Source organism: Ursus arctos, unplaced genomic scaffold (genome assembly GCF_023065955.2).
Source record: "Ursus arctos isolate Adak ecotype North America unplaced genomic scaffold, UrsArc2.0 scaffold_3, whole genome shotgun sequence".
NCBI lineage: Eukaryota > Metazoa > Chordata > Mammalia > Carnivora > Ursidae > Ursus > Ursus arctos.
In genome coordinates this window covers 61,349,383-61,365,808 of record NW_026622985.1, presented here as the reverse complement: position 1 = coordinate 61,365,808, position 16,426 = coordinate 61,349,383, and the positions used below count along the sequence as shown (strand labels likewise).

Below are 16,426 nucleotides of genomic sequence, written 5' to 3'. Positions count from 1 at the left end.
TTCAGCTAGAGACCTCACAGAGATCCAAGCACCATATGAGTGGAAGAGAATAGGACTGAGAACAGTTCTCTCCCCTTTCTGTCGACAAATACTGAGTTTGGACAGATGCTACCTTGATTCAGAGGGTAAAAATAAAACAAAATGGGGACTATGGAAAAAAATAGAACGAAGCATAATGAAAATCTGAAGATGGCTCAGACTAAGAACTCCCTTGAAGGATCTGCAGAATTTAGGAGGAGCTGGTTAAAGTCTGTTACACCAAACCCTTTGGATGGTCCATTTCCCCCTGTGATGACTTCAGCTGGACTAGAGTCATTATTTGGGCTTGTCTGTGTTTCTAGACAGGACTCTCTCTCTGAATATGGAATCTTTTTTTTTTTAAATTTTTTATTATGTTATGTTAGTCACCATACAGTACATCCCCAGTTTTTGATGCAATGTTCCATGATTCATTATTTGCATATAACACCCAGTGCTCCATGCAATCTGTGCCCTTCTTAATACCCATCACTGGCCTATCCCAATCCCCCACCCCCCTCCCCTCTGAAGCCCTCAGTTTGTTTCCCAGAGTCCACAGTCTCTCATGGTTCATTCCCCCTTCTGTTTACCCCCCGCTTCATTCTTCCGTTCCTTCTCCTACTAATCCTCCTAGTTCTTATGTTCCATAAATGAGTGAAACCATGTGATAATTGTCGTTCTCTGCTTGACTTATTTCACTTAGCATCATCTCGTCCAGTCCCGTCCATGTTGCTGCAAATGTTGGGTAATCGTTCTTTCTGATGGCTGAGTAATATTCCATTGTATAAATGGACCACATCTTCTTAATCCAGTCATCTGTTGAAGGGCATCTTGGCTCCTTCCACAATTAGCTATTGTGGACAATGCTGCTATGAACATTGGGGTGCATATGGCCCTTCTCTTTACTACGTCTGTATCTTTGGAGTAAATAACCAGTAGTGCAATTGCTGGATCATAGGGTAGCTCAATTTTTAACTTTTTAAGGGACCTCCGCACTGTTTTCCAAAGTGGCTGTACCACCTTGCATTCCCACCAACAGTGAAACAAGGGATCCCCTTTCTCCACATCCTCTCCAACATTTGTTGTTTCCTGCCTTGTCAATTTTTGCCATTGTAACTGGCGTAAGGTGGTATCTCAATGTGGTTTTGATTTGAATTTCCTTGATGGCTAATGATTTTGAACATTTTTTCATGTGTCTTGTTAGCCATTTGTATGTCTTCATTGGAAAAGTGTCTGTTCATATCTTCTGCCCATTTTTTGATTTGATTACTTGAATCTATTCACTCCAGTAAAAATTGCAGGCTTTTATCTAATAAATTGATTTCATAGCTCACAAATAAGTTATCTGGATTTTAAAAAGACTCGATTTAGGGGTGTGATAGAAAGTCAGATTAGAGTAACAGAGGGGGATGTCCTTGGAGAAGGGATACTTAAGAAAGTAAAGAAAGGCGTCTTGTGGTGGCTCTTAGTGCCCCAGGTAGGTTTATCCTGAAGGGGATTTCTTTAAGGTGCATACCTTGTAAGCTCGAGATGTTGCGTGTACACTTCACTTTGTGAGGGTGTTAGCTATGTTGGGGGCTTCGCATTAGCTCACCGATTTAGGAGAAAAGTACTTCTTAAAACCAGCATGAAAGATAAAATTACTGCACCTTCCTAAAAATCCCCTAAATTACAAGTCAGGACCAAAGTGAAGCCTCTAAAGTTGGCTACAGATTGGCCCCTGGCCTTTGCCGCCGCTTCTCTTTTCTGTGTCCTTCCTGTGCAGGACCCAGCTGTCACCTCACATCCTCCACGGAGTCGCCCTCTGGCTCAGCCCCTGTTCTGAGTTCTCCTTGTCTGTAGAATACTGCTAACACTTAGAATATGCTGCTTTCTCTGCTTCTTTATAGACGTCCTCTGTCTCCCCAAATGAAGCTGTTGGATGCAGCATTAAATACGTTTGATTAGGAAGTCACCAAAATAGAGTTTGACAGAACTCATGGATATACTGACCCAGCTGCCCTCTCCCTCTTTGGCAAGCTTTGTTTTTACAGTAATGATGGGTATTTACTTTTCATGGAAAGTTGTTGTAGTTAAGCGTCAGGAAGTATAATTTCTAACCCGTTGGCTCATTTTATGTCTGGTTTATGTTATAACCAGATCAGGTGTAGAGATTCTAATCTGCAGTACTTTGGGCCCATGCTAGAACTTACTCATATTTATTTTCTCTTCCCAAGGGCTACGAAACTTTATAGAGGAAGCTTGATTGCACTTTGCATTTCCAATGTATTTTTCATGCTTCCGTGGCAGTTTGCTCAGTTTGTACTTCTTACTCAGGTAAGGTGCTTATATTTTTAAGCTGAATTAAGCTTAGTATGTTTGATTATGTGAACTCATTTGTCTAAAATTATAGAACTGAGATATTATATGATTCTAAGTCCTAAAATGTTTTTTAGTTAATACTTATAAAAGAAAGTTCAGGGTAGGGAAATTTGAATGATTTATTTATTAGTGAATGTTAATTATTTACTTACTAGTGAAGTGCATTTCTCCAATTCAAGTTGATAAGAATGCTTTGTTATTCAGTATTGTTCGTGTTAGCTTAAAAGAGGACTAGTGCTGTAACTTTAAGTATTTCTCTTAAATAAGTGTACTTCTTTTATGATTAATGCTGTACATTCTTACCCATAGGATAAATGCACATAGAATTAACATAGGACAAATAGCTAAACAGTTCTTATTTATGTAACTCCTCTACCAATCTGTAATTTGTCATTTTTCTGTGCATTCTTACCTCCCTCTCCCTTCAAATAGCAGTGTATGAAGCAAGGTGAAGGTGCTTGCTAAGAGAGGGAGTAAATTGTGCGCCGGTGTCTCCCTATGCTGCTCCCCACCCCCAGCTACTTCTGCTTCCTCGCTCTGCTGGCATGCTGGCCGTATTCATGTTCATATAAAGCAGCTTGAGAGTTGTTTTGCAGTCTTCTGGGACATGTCTTGCTTGAGACATGAAGTAAGATCCGGGTTTGAGTCCTAACTCTGCCCACTAGGTGCTTGACTTGGACAAACTGCTTAACTGCGCTTAGTTTCAGTTTTCTCATTTGTGAGGTAGAGAAAATAAAAGAACCTACTTTATTGGGTTAGGATCAGATGAGGGATTGTTGTATGACTTAACACATTGCTGGTACTTAGCAAGACGTCAGTAAGGTTAGCTGCTTTTATCAGTATTTTTAAAAAAACAGTCTATGTGTGTTTAATTCTTTCTTTGATCTTACCTTTTAGACTCCTTTGTCTTCCTTAGCGTGGTGACATTTTAAATGTTCCTGGTTAACAATGTCCCTGAAAAGAAAATGAAACAAAAAAAGTCCCTGAAAGACGCTTCTTAAAGATTCTACCCTTGTAGGCCTGCTGTGTATTGCTTGGCCCTGGGGTGCAAAGGGAGAGTTCCCATTGCTTCCAGCTAGGGGTGATGACCTGATTTTTGTTGGGGGGGGGTCTGTATCTTGGAGTGAAGGGTTTATGTTGAATAACAAGGCACACTTCCTCACAGCTATTGTGTCATAGGAGTCTCGTTCTTAAGCAATGCATGTTCCCCATGGATAAATCTGGGGAAAGGGAAATCTTGTTTTTCTTGCTAATGGGAAAATTTGTCGTAGATTGTTTGGAGGTAAAAAACTTAATGAATGAAACTTAAGTTATATGTTTAAGTATTCAGCTACTTTGCAGTTTATTTATACCATGTTTGTGTATGTAGTAGGGGAAGCATGGGATTTAATCTGAGTTGCTTTCTCCATGAAGAAGGCTGGAGAGACATTGTTTGACATAATAACTGCATTTTACTAAGAGGTACATTATCATCATTTAGTCAATTAATTCACCTAAATAACTCCAGTACTCTTTGAATTCTTGGTCAACACCTACACAGGTTTCTTCAAAACCATGAAGAAAGTGAAAAGTAATGAAAGTACTCCTTCTAACTTGAAATTTGATAAATTTGGTTACAACGAACACTTGAATATTTACATAAATGAAAGAACACTAATGGAGATTCTTGTAAAAAGAGTGACTGATAAGCAGAACTTAATGCATTTTTACACACATACACATTACATAATTACTCTTGAGTTTAATGTACCTTTCCCAATTATGTATTAATTGTCGTATGTTATAATTAAATTTTTATATTTTTTGATTGGGCAAAGCACTTTGTAATTGTACGTGTTGACAGTATAGTCACCTTGACATTAAAATGAGTATTGTTTTGAATAATCCACAAAGTAAATAATTCACGTGATTAATTGACAAAGTTGTTCATGGAAGAAAAAAATCAATATTTGCTCTATTATTTTATTGACTGTATTCAATAATAATTTGGCAGGTAAGAGGGAAACTAAAGAATTCCCTTTGAAAATAAATACAAATCAATGTGACAAAACAATAAAAAATAATCTTTTTTTTCATTCTTAGAGCTCTTCATTATATATGTAATTTTTATTTGTAATTTAACTTCTTTTTAAATTTCAGATTTCATCATTATTTGCAGTATATGTTGTGGGATACATTGATATATGCAAATTACGGAAGATCATTTACATACACATGGTAATGGTTTAAAATTTTTTTTTCCATTTAGTTTGACCTTAAAACAAATTCCTGATTGGTATTTGTTTTGCACGTGGTTGAGACTAGTTGTAACAGGATTCCATAACTAAAACATGTGTCATTCAAATACTGTGATATAATGAAAGACCATGTTTTAAATAGGCCACCCAGCAAATTTTAATTTGGGTCATATTATCTGATTTAAGACTGTGTCTGTCTTGCTATAAGTAAAAGAGATAATTCATGAGAGAGAAACACAGAATAGTACATTGTCCAGGAGCCTTCTGTTAAAATGAAGCAGAATGTTCATTTGCTGAGCACCAACTATCCAGGCATGTGGGTCCTACCACAGAATAGAAATACAAAGATCCCAGCATATGTGTTAATCATATTCTGGTTGAGTGGAGGAAGGCGAGAGGACAGAGGATAAATAATAAACACAGTAAATGGACAAATTATATATAGTATGTTAGAAGGTGTTAAAGGATGATCGAAAAAAAGAAAAGAAAAGAACAAGTCACGTACTCCAGGGAGAGCAGGAATGCCAGTGTTAGGGGGCAGGGGATTAAGATCGCAGATGAGGTGGTGAGGGCAGATCTTATTGAGAAGAGGATTGTGTAGCAAAGGTAGGGAGAAGAGGGAGTAGTTAGCTAAGTAGATGTCATGGAGAAGAATATTCTAGGTTGGTGGAACAGTTAGAACAAAGGCCCTAAGACTGGATGGTTGATTTTGATGAATGTTTACCTTTTAAAAACAGGTCCTCTCTTTGTCATTAGTTCTACAATTTTGATGTTTTCTTTTTCTGTAATTTTGATATTATAATATGCCACTATTATTTTTTATTCTCTAGTAATTGATACATATAAAAAGACATTATAATGGAAATTATGAACAAAGTTATCAAATGAACAAGCATGACTTGTTCCCCTCTAACTGCAAACTAGAGCCATCACAGCTTGGAAGCCCTTGTGCGCCCTGGACATGCCCCCTTACTTCTAGAGAGAACTGCCATCCTGACCTTTTAAGTTGTAATTAGCTTGCTTTTCTTTATGACTTTACCATATATCCATTCCTAAATAATGTATCTTTATTATTGAATATTAGTATTGGTTTTAAGTTTTGCAAAAATGCTATCTGTTTATGAGACTTACATTTTTACTTAGGTTTCTGAGATTTGGAAGTTATTGGAGTTCAGACATTTTCTTTATATTTTCCATTGCATAAATAAAGCACAATTTGTCCATTTTCTTGTTGGAAGATGTTTAGGCTTTTTTCCTCTAATTTTTTTCTCTTATGAATAATGCTGTATATTGTCACAAATACCTCTTGAGGCATATATATTAAGAGTTTCTCTAGGGTCTTTACCTGGTAGTAGAATTCCTGGGTGGTAAATTATGTACATGCTCAACTTTTTTTTTAATTTTATTTTTTTCAACTTTTTAATTTAATCCTGTATTGTTTTTCAAAAGTGATTGGACTACCTCGAACAGTAACGTGTAATACATAGCTCATATAATTGTACATCCTTTTTTATTTTGTCAGTGGGGTGAGTATAAAGTGGTATCTTATGGCCTTAATTTGCATTTTCTATGATTTTCAGTAAAGCCAAAGGTCTTTTGATATGTTTATGGGCCTTTTGTGTTTCCGTTTTTGTGAAATTCCTATTTTTGTGACATTCCTCCTCAAATCTTTTTACCAGTTTCTCTCTTAAATCCAAGAGAAAATGGCATCTGTCTTATTCACGGCAGTGTAATCCACTGTTTTCATTATTTATTTTTATGCGTTTATGCTTGACTTGTTCCTGATTTGGCCAACTACTTTAAGCTGGCTTCTTTGTCCTTTTAACATATCCTCAAGCTTTGAGCACTTCTTAAAAGAAATTAATTAAAGCTAAGCTTCATCAGATGCTTTTCTGCATCTGTCTGCATGATCCTGTGTGTTTTTCCCTCTAATATGTTACTGTGGTGAATTATATTAATTGATACTCTACATTAAGAAACCTTGCTTTTCTGGGCTAAACACAACCTTTATATATTGCTGGATTCACTTTGCTGCTGTTTTGTTAGGATTTTTAAATCTTTGTTCATGAATGGGATTGGGCAGTAATTATCCTTTTTTTACACTCGGCTTATTTTTTTTTTTTCCAAACTGTCTAATATATTATAGCTTTTTTTTCCCCCATTGCATTGCAGGAAAAATCAGGATAATTGGTTAGCATTTAGAGTTGGTCAGCCACACGGCCACATAGGTATGGATGAGGTGTTTGACTCAATTACAGTTATAAAAGTACTAACATTACAGAGGTTTAGTTTGTAGTAGGACCTATCTTGGATGAATGGTTTATGTTTTATGATGTGGCTTAACTAACTATGGAACTACTTTTTACTGTGGAGTATCTTCTCCCATTATCACTTTCTGAATTCCTAAATCTCTGTAGTTACATAAAGGAATAAAAATACAGAATTGTTTCCAAAAAGAATTTTTTCAATTTTTTTATTGTGGTAAAATACACGTAACATTTGCTATCTTAATCTTTTTAAGTGTACGTGTCAGTGGTGTTATTCACAGTGTTATGTACCCACCACTACCATCTCCCAAACTCTTTTCATCTTGTGAAACAGATTCTCTATACCCATTAAACAATACCCTCTAGTCCCCTTCTCTCCGCCCCCCCCCCCCAGGTCCTGGTAAGCCCCATTCTGCTTTCTGTGTCTATGATTTTAACTGTGCTAGGCACCTCATGTAAGTGGAATCATGCAGTATTTGTCTTTTTCTTAATGCGTTATTTTACTCAGCACAATGTGCTCAGGATCCACCCATGTTGATGCAAATTGAAGGATTTCCTATTTTATGGCTGAATAATTTTTGCATCATGTATATATATATATCACACATATACACACACACACCACAGTTTCAATATCTGTTTATTCATTGATGCAAATTTATGTTGTTTCCACGCCTTGGCTCTTGTGAATAACGCTGCAGTGAATATGGGAGCGTAGATATCTCTTTGAAATCTTGTTTTCATTTTCTTTGGGATTGCTGGATCATATAGTAGTTCCAATTTTAATTTCTTAAGGAACCTCCACACTGTTTTCCACAGTTTATGTCCCCACCAACAGAGAAAAAGGATTCCTTTTTCTCCACATCCTCCTCAATACTAACCTCTTGTCTTTTTTTATCATAGCCATTCTGACAGGTGTGAAGTGATGTCTCATTGTGGTTTTGATTTGCATTTCCCTGATGATGAGTGATGTCGAGCACCTTTTTATGTACCTCTGGGGGCATTTGTGTGTTTTCCTTAGAAAAATGTCTTTTCAGGTCTTCTGCCCATTTTTAATCAGATTATGTGGCTTTTGTTTGTTTTTTGGCTATTGAATTGTGAAAATGACTGACGTATTTTGAATGTTAATTATCTGCTAGATGGTTTGCACATGTTTTCTCCATTCTGTAGGTTGCATCTTCCTATTGTGGACCATTTCTTTTGCTGTGCAGAGGCTTTTTATTTAGATTGATATAGTCCCACTTGTTTATTTTGCTTTTGTTCCCTGTGTTTTTGAACTCGTGCAGGACTGTCTGCATCTGGGTTGGTGTGGGAGGGATGGGCAGCTGCTGTTGACATCAGAGCTGAAATGCACTCAAAATAACTGTTTCCCATCGAAGAGTTCTAGGAGACTCCCAAGTTCCCAGATAGTTCCATCAGACAGGTGTGGGCAGTGTAGTTGTTGTCTAGGTGAGGAGACAGATTCCTGCCATTTTCCCAGACTCCTCTGGCTACACTTGACCCATTTTGATATCAGATTTATTTTAGCCCTATAGAATTAATTGTAAAGTGTCCCTATCTTTTCTTTCTGTGATAGATTTTGTGTGAGATTGGAAAGAATATTCCCTGAAAGTTTGATGGATCTTGCCTATTAAACTATATGGGCCTATTTTCTTTGTGGACAGGTTTTAAATTATTGATCTAACTTGTCTCATGATAGTAGGACAGTTTAGACTTCTTTCTTGAGTAATCTTTGGTGACTTTTATTTTGCTAGGAATTGTCCCTATCTAAGTTTCAAAGTTCACTAACATAAGTCATTCACAAATGTTGTCTTATATTTTTTAACCTAAAATACAGATACTCAAAAAAGACATAAATATTAAATAATTTGTAATAATCTCTATTCTGTACCTTTTAAGTTCTCAATTTCCTTGCTTTATTCATTTTCAAATTTTCTTCCTTGAATTTAAATTCGCTGATGTTTTTGAGCAACCAGTTGTTTGTCAAACATTTCCTAGGTTCTAAGGAAACAGCAGCGATGAAAACAAGAAAAAGGAAAAAAAAAACCCTTCCCTCATGGAGCTTATGTTCTAGTGTACAAAGAAAGCAAATACATAAGATAAACAGTTATGTTAAATGTTAGTAGGTATTAATGAGGAAATAAAGCAGACAAGGAGCATGGGATTTGCTGAGTATGTAGGGGAGGTCAGAATTGAAAATGGTGCGAAGACAAGTCCTCACTGAGAAGTTACATGGGGATAGCTAAGGGAGTTGAAGTAGCCAGGCACTAGGTTAAGAGAAACAGCAAGCATAAGTGCTCTGAGGTGGGGGTGTACCGGTGTGTTCTAGGATGTGCAAGAGACGGCTGGATTAGAGTGAGAGGGGAAAGAATAATGTGAAATGAGGTCCCAGATGTTAGTGGGGTAGGCCCTAGAGAGTCTGTAGGTGTGTGAAAGGCTTTTGGCTTTCCCTTAACTCGAGAATCAAAGCCTTTGGAGGGTTTGAGCAGGGCATTGACCAGACTGGCTGCTAAGGTAGGAATGGACTGCAAATCTCTCTCTAGACCTGTAGCACATCCTTTTTTTAATACTGCCTTATATTTTATCTTGAATACCCTTGGCATTGCTTTACCTGATTCTTGGTTATGAATCTGTTCACTCAAAGTGATGTCATTCAGCTAAATTTTGCCAAAATTGATTGGGAAAGTTTAGAGTTTGTCTTAAATTTTAGCACTTATGGGAAAAAGCTATTGTCATAAAATTTTGAGGATTTGGTTGCTTACCTGTTTCGTAAGTATAGGAGAATAACATACCATGACAAGTTCAGTTCGTTCCTGGGAATGCAAGAATGATTTGGCACCATTAGAAATTATATCAGTGTAACTTATCGTATCAATATATTTTAAAAAGATAAACAATATGATCATTTCCTTTGATGCTGTAAAGGCATTTGGTAAAAGTCAGTGGCTATTTCTGATTTTAAGATCTTAATCAAATGACAATAGATGGATATTTCATTGAAATTTTAAATATATACATATACTTCAATTCAAAAGCTAGTAGCATCACACAAAATGATGAATCAGTAGGAATATTCCCATTAATGCCAGAAGCTTGACAAATATGCCTACCGCCATGCTTATTACTTAAGTTTGTTGCAAGAATATTAACGAAACAATTGACTAAAAAATAAGGCTTTCGAAAATTAGAAAGGAAGGTGAAGAAATATTGTTTGTAGGTGATATGATTTTGAATACCAAAAAACCAAAATTAATTAACTAATTACTATTAGAAACAATGAAAGAGTGTATTCATTTCTGCATATTTAACATAATTTTTCTATATGCAGTCAGAAAATATGATGAGAAAAGTTTCCTGATACAATAGCAACAGAAGTACTTCGAAATAAATTTAATATGCAGGATCCATATGAAGAAAATTTTACACTCTGCTAATGAATGTAAAGGAACACTTAAATGGAAACAGCATGTGTTATTTTTGGATGTAAAGATTCAATAGCGGACAGTTATAACTCTAAATATGATGTGATGTATGTTATTGAATAAAGTGGTTCTAATAAAAATGTCAGCTTTTGAAACTTAAGCTGATCCTAAAATTCAAATGGAAATTCAAATATATGGATCAAAAATAAAACTTCTAGAAGAAAACATGGATTATTTTATTTTTAAAATTTTTTTCTAATAATGGGAAATGAATTCATTTCTAAGGGAAATGAATGATAAATTTGACTAACATAAAAATTTGGAAAATAACCATAATACAGAAATACCACAAAGATAAAAATGAACTTGGAAAAATATTTACAGTTTGCTTGATAAGGAGTGATGTTTTCATAACCTATAAAGAGAGCTCTTAAAATAACTAAAACCCAATAGAAAAATGGGTGGTAGGAATAAGCAGTTCAGACCACAACAAAAACAGCAAATAGAAGAAAAGATCCTGTCTCACCGAGTATTAAAAGAATGGAAAAGTGAAAAATGAGGCAACATTTTTCTTGTATGAGACGGTTAAGCATTTTAAAGAATTGGTAAGAGTGTATCAGCAGGAGCGCTTGTGTCCTACTGGTGGGAGAGTAAATTGGTACCGTATTTTTTATGGCAGTTTGTCAGTAGTTTTTCAGATTTCAAAAGTGTATACCATTGATTCATCAATTCCACTTCTGGTAATTTATCTCATGAGTGTTGACATGTATATAAGATATACAGCTAAGGATGTTTATCGTAGCGGTGTTTGTAGTAGGAAAAACAAAATAACAGCAAATAACGAAATAAAACTGGGAAGTACTTACCTGTTGAGCAGTAGTCATAGGGCTGATCAGTAAATTATGATATGACTCTAGAGTGGTACACTTTCTTCAGCTCTTCAACAGGATGAATTAGATTGGTTTGGATTCATATGGAAAGCTCTCTGAAACAAAGAGTAAAAGCAAGCAGTAGCATAGCTTATGGGCCAAATTTCCATTTGTGGTTTTTAAAAAATACAAACTAGAATTTGTACTTGTGAATGTGTGGAAGGATGCACAGGAAACTGTTGATGGAGATCTTTTGGGTTTTAAGCGTGGGATAGAATGTGGGCTGTTTTCCTGGTATATCCCCTTTTGAATGGTTTGAATTTCATCATGGGCATATGCAATTTTCAGAATAAAAATCAGTGTTTTTTATGTGCATTAATTATATTTTTCTTGGATTTTTCCAGATTTCTCTTGCACTTTGTTTTGTTTTGATGTTTGGAAACTCAATGTTATTAACTTCTTATTATGCTTCCTCTTTGGTAATTATTTGGGTAAGTGTCGCTTAAGTACATGGCTATTTTTGAAACTAATGGTTCGCCAGTTTTTAATCACTGGCTTGGGATTCGTGAGGGGTTTTTGATAAGAATCATCTCAGGCATTTTACTGAATACATGTGTATGTGGTAGAGTACTCTAGTACTCCCGTCCCCAACAGGAAAGAAACACAGGGTTAACATTGGAAAACATAGCACCTTGCCTTATACCCCTACTTTGCCCTTTCTCTTTCCTCAGTTTTTCTGTCACATGAGTTTTGGTCCAGGGTTCATTTTAGAAAGGTTTTATGCTTTCTTCTTTTTCTTATTTCCTCCCCTTTGCAGTTTTTCTCCTATTCCTGCTCCACTCTGACCCCCTTGCCTCCCGTGGTGTCTTGCATCAGTCTCTCCTGGTTTCGCTGTGATCAGAGGCTTAGGGCCTTGGGTTCTTTTAGTTTTTTTACTCCTTGTGTCTATTTGTGTAAAATATTTAGATCATTTAAATTGGGTGATGATTCGGTTACATTTTGCTAACTCACTACAAAGAGCAGATTTAGATTATTGGGAAACTGTCTTCTAGAATTAGAGCAAACGGTGAAAAGTCATCTAACTCCTTCTGCCACTTTTGGCAGGATGACTTTGTAAATATGTCTTCCTAAATTTAAGGACTTCCAGAAGTGGGTATGCCTTTTTCATTAGTAGGTTTCACCATTATAATGTTTTGTTAACCTAAGAGGAAAAAAAATTATTCCTATATTTAAAGTGCACATGCTTTAGCATGAGGCTGTTTTCCTGAAGACAAAAGTGTATTGTGCTGTCTTAATTGAACTATATTCTGCTTCTTGAATAATCATTTAAGTTACCCAGATTATTTTGGCTTTCTTGATTTCTAGAACCCATGATCAGCTTGGGAACTTCCTATTTCTTTGTCCCATTTCGCAAATAAAATTTCAGATCCTGTTTCCCAAGAATATGCCTCTTCCCAGTCTGGACTGCTACCCTTTTCAGGTTGTGTGGCTCAAGTAAGAAGTCACAGATATTAGCAGTTAGCATATGGGGAAGTGGGGTTTTCAGCAATGACAAAAAAATCATTAACTGAGTTGCTGTACTTTGAGATAAATGGTAGTTCTTTTAGTCAGTGAATTCTGTTTGTAATCAGGAAACGTATCAATGCAGTAGTTCTATATTTACATGTGTACACAGGCAAGGCCTGCTGTTACTTAAAGTACATGACTCTTGATACTTGTATACAGGTGCCAATAAAATCTAACATAAGTACATTTGTCAGGACACTTCATTCCAGTACCTACAATGGATCAGGTTTTCTTTTAGGTGCTTGACAGTAAGGTGTGTCTTGGGTATGAATTAAGCATATTTATGTATATTTCATATTTGGGTGTATAAAAGTAAATGATGCCAACAGTTAGAGAATATAGAGAATGTGTGCATATTTACTATAAACACACATTTGCCTATTTTTATTTGTAGTAATCTCTTTGAAACCTAAATCTTATCACTTTTTGTGTTCTCAGATATTCAGAAACTGCTGAAAAGATTTAATTTGGGTTCACGTATTTATGTTTTGATCTCCAACCATATTTTTTTGCCAAGTTTGAAGTAGATTTAGCTCCCTATAAGTACTATACTTGGGGGTCTATTAATTTCCTAGAGAGAGAAAAGATTTGGTAGAGAAGTGTTTAGTTGATCCATTAAAAACTCATTTGTAGTTTATTCTGAGTTGATAGTTTTTAACTTAAGGAAAATCTTATGACTATAAGACACCTGTCTAAAATTCTGAAATTATTATATACTATATATAATAATACGCATAAATATTATATACTATATTATATACTATTATATATTACTATTGCTTCTCAGGTAAATCAGAAATGTAAAATCAGTCATAGAAATTTATATATGGTAATTTTGTTTTCAACATTACAAAGCCACTAACTGATCGAATCTACTTTTGATAAAATAGGGCTATTTCTTAAAGTCAATGAGCTTGTGGTGATGCTATATGGAACATTGACAATGTGCTGAATTTTAGATTTCTTGAAAGTCTTATTATTTAGAAATGTATTTGGTACTTGAATTTATGTATATAAGTATTAACTGTATGCTATGTTGTTTTCTCCATGAAGGGTATACTGGAAATGAAACCACGTTTCCTGAAAATAAATGTATCCGAACTTAGTTTATGGGTAAGAATCAGTCTATTTGAATGCATAAGATTTTCCTTTTCTAAAATATATCATCAGTTTTATGTTTTACTTTTAAGGAAATTATCTGTTCTTTTGTAATGCAAGAGATGTAACAGCTTTATGACATAATTAGGGCTCAGTTTTAATGTGCCAAATCGCTGTTTTCATGTGGCAAGTTAAAATTAATGTTGGATAGGTGAAGAATTCTGGTTTTACATACTTTATCACCCATGGTTTTTCTGGGGACCAGTGCATGTGTAAGAGACCGTTAGTAGAAGGGGAATGTAACTGCAATTGCTATGTAAATCTCCTACAAGATATATTAATTTCGGTAATATCATATGTATATATTTTTATTTTTGGTGATAGCCCCTTGATTTTGGATAACATTCTTTAAGCTACATTTTTTAGCAGTTTTTTTCTTGGGTATGGAAATACTTATTTCGCATGTGATTAAAACATTAATTTTTCTCTTCCTCGGCTATGTCTAAGGAATGTCTGTATGAAGCATTAGTTTATTTTTGTTTTGTTTTGTTTTCCTTTTGTAGGTTATCCAAGGATGTTTTTGGTTATTTGGAACCGTAGTACTCAAGTATTTGACATCTAAAATCTTTGGCATTGCAGATGATGTAAGTGCATTTTTGCTTAAACTTGAAAGACTTGTAAAGAATCAAACAGGCTAAGAATGAATTACTTGAGTTATTAAAGTACCACTATTTAAGCCAAATTCTAATATGAAGTCTATTCACTTATTATTTTATCTGTTTACGATAATAGAAAGTAAATGTGACTCTGTGTAGAGTCTCTGTTCTCCAATATTAATTTCTTGACACAATTCTTTTATTTTAATCGGTCTTTCTGTATCACAAAGATTTTAAAATTTTAAAGCAAAAAAGCTCTAAAGACTTCAGTTCAAATTTTAAGGTCCATACAGTCATTTTTCTCTGGTTTCTTTATAATCCCCTGCGGTAACACGTCAGTATGCCATCCTCAGAGCTTCCGAAACTATAGACCATATTGTAGTCTCATTCCCCCAACCCCATTTCCTGGTCAGTGCTTGTGAAAGGTTTATATACAGGTAATTTAATCCAAGTTAGTCTTATTAAGAGAAGGGTTTTTTTGTTGTTTGTTTTGTTTTGGTGTTTGGGTAGGAGAGGAAATAAAATGAGAAGAATTCTGCTTTATGACTTTAAGGATTCTTCCTATCCATAATTTTGCTTTGCCTATTTTACTTTGGTGTTTTAGTAAACACGTTGATTAAATTTAAAAAGGAAGCGGCACAACAACCAACATAGAGTAAAGCAAACCACATATTTTTCTGTAATTTATTATAATTTGCTATCTTTCCTTCGTCCATAATAGATTAAAGCTATAGTTTTGAAGCTGGGTTTTGTAAAGTCCTGGAATTTCCAGACTCTTCTGTGGGGTCTGTCTACTTCCCAACCTCCCTGGCAGCCCCTCTTTTACCCAGGGCAGTTCATACACATTGGACAATTACACAGCTTTTCATTTGAACAAGGGAATTTTTTGCTTAAAAAAGATTGAAAGCAATTAGGTTGTTCATTGGGTGATCTGCAACCTGTGGAAAGACTTTTTAAAGTAGAAAACCGTAGTCTAAAATTACTTATTCACTCATTCAGTATGTACTTGCTATGTGCCTGGAGAGATACAGAACCGAGTAAGACATGGTCTAGCGGGAGCTCGGGATGATATGCAGCAACTCTAATATAATGTAATAAACGTGTGATAAAGGCAGGCATAGAGTGCTGCAGAAATACACAGGAGGAGAGTCGGGGAAGGCTCCTGGAAGTCCGCTGAGAAGAGGAGAGCTGCAAGGTGATTGAGCTGGTGAGGATGCAGAGAGTGAGCAGGAAGAAAAGGGAGACAGCCCAAGTCCTAGGTGAATAAAATCTGTCTCCTCACTAGGGAAGACAGACCAGTTAAGGTATTGATTCGGGTTGAAGTGATGTCATTTCTGTCACAGCCTGATGTTGTAGCAGGACCAAACAAATGAGAAGTAATTTAATTGCAACTTCACTATTTCTAGAAATCTGTGACACTGATCGAGGACATCAGCTCATAGATTCTGAATTGTGACTTTGGTCAAAGGAAGAGACTGGCAAGGCCACGCAGCCTGTAAGAAGCATTTCCGCTCACCCTACTCTATTAAGATAATTAGACACTTCCCTCTTCTTTAGGAGCCACGTGAGCCGTTTCTCAGTACAGCCTGACTTCCCATCCCTGCTCCTGTCAGCACTCTTCTTGCTAGAATTCTGAGGTTGTTTACCAGGGAAGCTCAGTCAGTACTCAGGGACATGCAGTTTCCACTGGGGGCTGGTAGCATAGGCACCTTCTTCCTGGCACATATCAAAATTCCAGACTCCCAGAAGGAATGTGGGTGCTCCGCAGAAACCAGAGTGTTTTAGGTACAGTGAGCCACTACTTATTCTCACTTAGAGTGGTAAGAGCCATCTGAAGTCTCAGTTCCCCGCTGCCAGCCAAGCGCCAGCTTTGCAAGCAGGTTTTTCAAGGATAACGATCAGGCCTACTATGAGAACTCTCATCTGAACATC

At 35.9% G+C, this 16,426-nt stretch overlaps 1 protein-coding gene across 4 annotated transcripts in view; it reads left to right on the top strand.

Annotated features, from left to right (window-relative positions):
* Positions 1–16,426, top strand: part of DPY19L1 (dpy-19 like C-mannosyltransferase 1) — an 89,198-nt gene that overhangs the window by 47,261 nt on the left and 25,511 nt on the right. For all 4 annotated transcript variants that reach the window (XM_057304232.1, XM_048212886.2, XM_048212885.2 and 1 more), the window contains 5 exons: positions 2,235–2,334; positions 4,519–4,596; positions 11,579–11,665; positions 13,794–13,853; positions 14,402–14,482. In XM_057304232.1, the coding sequence (XP_057160215.1) occupies positions 2,235–2,334; positions 4,519–4,596; positions 11,579–11,665; positions 13,794–13,853; positions 14,402–14,482 (406 nt within the window). The remainder of the gene's footprint in view (positions 1–2,234; positions 2,335–4,518; positions 4,597–11,578; positions 11,666–13,793; positions 13,854–14,401; positions 14,483–16,426) is intronic.